At 36.1% G+C, this 3619-nt stretch overlaps 1 protein-coding gene across 1 annotated transcript; it reads left to right on the plus strand.

Moving 5' to 3' along the window:
• On the plus strand, positions 1147-2254 carry LOC109216356. The gene is made up of 2 exons (XM_019380506.1): positions 1147-1204; positions 1347-2254. Exons 1-2 carry the CDS (start codon positions 1147-1149, stop codon positions 2252-2254), a joined length of 966 nt encoding a protein of 321 aa, XP_019236051.1.

Genomic DNA, 3619 nt, shown 5'->3' on the forward strand with positions numbered 1-3619 from the left:
GCAGAATAACTAAAATAATATATATATATATATATATATATATATATATATATATATATATATATATATATATATATATATATATATATATATTTGTATTAAAAGAACGTAAAAGAGTAAAAATTAGGTTAAATAGCTATATTAGGCCTAGACTATTTACATGCTAAAATATAAAAAATATTGGGGAGGGTCAAAAATCGCATGTCTACAACGTCACTTAGACTTTAATTTCCGACAATGAGTAGAAAGTCACAAAGACTTTAATCTCAACGAACGAGTAAAAAATCACACAGATTTTAGTCTCCAAAACAAGGGTAAAAAATCACAAGTATTTTTAATTTTCTTTTGAAATGGCTTCCAACTCAACCATTGCACCCCAAACATTTCAACAGTTTGATATATTATTTTATCAAACAAACATATGTAATATCTTTACATATATTATACTCATAATCTCAAAATTATTTTCAAGTTTTAGTATAAGTCTAATTCATATCTTACAACCTTGAAAATAATCTTCCACTTGTCAACACAATAACCACGTGTTACAAAGCATATTCTGATATGTGTCAATCCTTTTCAAAGACAGATCACTCTTGGTAAAAAGTTAAAGAAAAAGAAACCAATTCTGGACACCAAACATCATCGTAGGAAATTCTGCCAAAGCATGGTACAATGCAAAATATTTGCAAGGGAAGATTTTGTTGAAGGGTTAAATAGTCAAGCTGATAACTAACTATGGTTAATTATTATTGTAAATACCAACTCTGTTGGTTAGTTAGTTAGTGAAGTAGTTAGTCAGTAATTAAAAATAGATATAAATAGCCTCTTGTCTTAGCTAAATAGACACGACAATTATTTTCTCTTTTCCAATTCAATGGAACAGTGCTTCCTCTCTTCTCTTCTCTACTGATACAATTCATTTTCTACCTAAGCTTCAGATCCTTCATCCATGGCAGCTAACATGGTATCAGAGCCATTGGAAATGATCTGAACCGTCACTGCCTCAGCTCTCTCTTCTGATTTCTACACTCAGCTTCTAGGTTACTTCAATTTCTGCAAAAAATTTAGGTGCAAAATTGTCTTAGAGTAATCATAAAATTGAAGCTAGGGTTTGTAATTTCTATATTCAAAGTGAAGTCTACAATGGCGATTGGCACTGAGGAAGATAATACCACAGCTCGCACATCAATTGTTGGCTCTGGTTCGTCATTTCCTTCTATCGATCATAATCACCCACTGTACCTACAACCAACCGACACGCCAGGTAGTTCTCTAGTCTCTATTCAATTGACTGGATCTGATAACTATGTTGTGGAGTCGTGCTATGAGAATTGGTTTGTTAGGTAAAAGTAAGTTAGGTTTTGTTGATGGAAGGTTTCCAAAGTCTAAATTCGAACCAGAACTTCATGATCTGTGGGAAAAGGTTAATGCTGTTGTGTTGTCATGGATAATGAATGCTGTAAGACCTGGTTTGTTGAGCAGTGTGCTTTATGCATCTAGTGCTCATAAGGTGTGGGAAGATCTAAAAGAAAGGTTCGACAAAGTAAATGGCTCTAGAGTATTGTTCCTTCATAGAGAAATGCATTATCTGACTCAAGGAACTAAGACTGTAGCAGATTACTTCTCAAAATTGAGAGATTTGTGGGATGAGTTTGATGCTCTAATGCCTTGCCTAGGGTGTCCATGTCCTGAGTCCAAGCTATATGCTCAGCACTTTGAGGCCCAAAGACTGTTGCAGTTTCTCACTGGTTTGAATGACTCTTATGCACAATCCAGGAGTCAAATTATGATGATGACTCCAGTGCCTACTATCAACAAGTCTTATTCACTTCTTGTTGATCAAGAGAGTCAAAGAAATCTAGCAAGCATGGCTCAGGTTACACAGCTTGCAGAAGGCTTAGAGAGCACTGCCCTATATGGGAACAAAGGTCCAAATGTTACCAGTGAAGGTTATAGACAAAGAAAGAATAATGTTCAGTGTGACTACTGTCATTATAAAGGACACACCAAAGAAAATTGCTTCAAGCTAATAGGCTATCCACCTGATTTTAAGTCTAAAAGAAAAGGAAGTGCACCTGGACTTTATGCTAATTTTGCAGGAAATCCAAGCTTTGCAGCAGAGGAAGATCATATCAGTTGTGAAAAACAACTGAACACTGGATCTTATTATCAAAAGGGAGTTACTTCAGCTAATCCTACAACACCACAAATGACACAGACACAACCATTTTTCACTCAGGAGCAGTACTAGCAGATTGTTCAAATGCTTTCCAAAGGAAGTACAGAAGGCTCTGGCTCATCTAGCAAAGTAGCTGCTGCAGGTATTCTAACTCATGTGTATGCTTTTGTGTCCCAGTGTATCAATAGTGATTGGATAATTGATACTGGAGCCTCAAATCACATGACATCTAGACTTGAGTTACTACAAACACATAAGCCACTTCCTACAACAGAGAAAAATATAGTTCATCTTCCTAATGGTAATGCAGTGCAAATATCACACACATGGAGTACATCTATGTTGAACAATCAGAAGATTTCTAATGTACTCTATATTCCAGACTTTAAGTTCAACTTGCTCTCAGTTTCACAACCCACCAAGGAACTAATGTGTATGGTAGGCTTCTTTCCTGATTTCTGTATTTTTCAGGATCTTTACAGTGGTCAGGTGAAGGGGATTGGTAGAGAGGAACATGGACTTTATGTGCTTAAATGAGGTGTTTCAGAACAATTCTTAGCTCAAATGACAAATAAGAGTGCATCTGCAGTTACTGCCCCTTCTACTGCCCCCTCTCTTGCAGGGTCAAGCTACTTATGGCACAAGAGATTGGGACATGCTCCCCTAGATGTAATAAGAAGAGTAGACAAGTTGAATAAGTTGACTACCAATGACAGTCAACAGTGTACTGTATGTCCACTAGCCAAGCAAAGTAGACCTCCTTTTGAGATTAGTAGTACTCAATCTATGTTTGAATTGATTCATTGTGATATATGGGGACCATACAGATGTCCTACTCATGATGGAAAAAGATTCTTTGTTACTCTAGTAGATGACTATAGTAGATATACTTGGATATTTCTCTTAACTTCTAAGTCTGAAGCCTATGTTGCTCTAAAGAACTTTTTTGCTCAAGTTCAAAATGTATTCTCTACCACAGTTAAAGTCTTGAGAATTGACAATGAAAGTGAGTTTTTCAGCACTGATTTCAAAAATTTATATTCTAGTCTTGGTATAGTTCATGAAAGCTCATGTGTGTATACACCCCAACAAAATGGAGTGGTAGAAAGGAAACATAGAACTATTCTTAACATGGCAAGAGCACTCAGATTTCAGGCCTATGTTCCTTTAAAGTTTTGGGGTGAGTGTGTTACTACAGCTTTTTACATACTGAATAGGCTTCCTTCCAAAGTGATTGACTATAAGTCCCCATTTGAGATGCTTTATTTGCACTCTCCTTCTTTGTCCCACTTGAGAATTTTTGGATGCCTATGTTATGCTGCAACTCCTAGAATACTAGACAAGTTCTCACCCAAAGCTGTTCCTGCTGTGCTTATGGGGTATTCTTCAACACAAAAGGGTTACCTTCTGTATGAACTACACTCCAAAACATTCCTG

This window comes from Nicotiana attenuata, chromosome 2 (genome assembly GCF_001879085.1).
Source record: "Nicotiana attenuata strain UT chromosome 2, NIATTr2, whole genome shotgun sequence".
NCBI lineage: Eukaryota > Viridiplantae > Streptophyta > Magnoliopsida > Solanales > Solanaceae > Nicotiana > Nicotiana attenuata.

Excerpts from the sequence above, each read along its gene's own strand:
- LOC109216356 (XM_019380506.1), top strand. The coding sequence starts at position 1,147 with ATGGCGATTGGCACTGAGGAAGATAATACCACAGCTCGCACATCAATT. Across the intron at positions 1,205-1,346 it reads CACATCAATTGTTGGCTCTG|GTAAAAGTAAGTTAGGTTTT; the intron begins GTTCGTCATTTC and ends TTGGTTTGTTAG.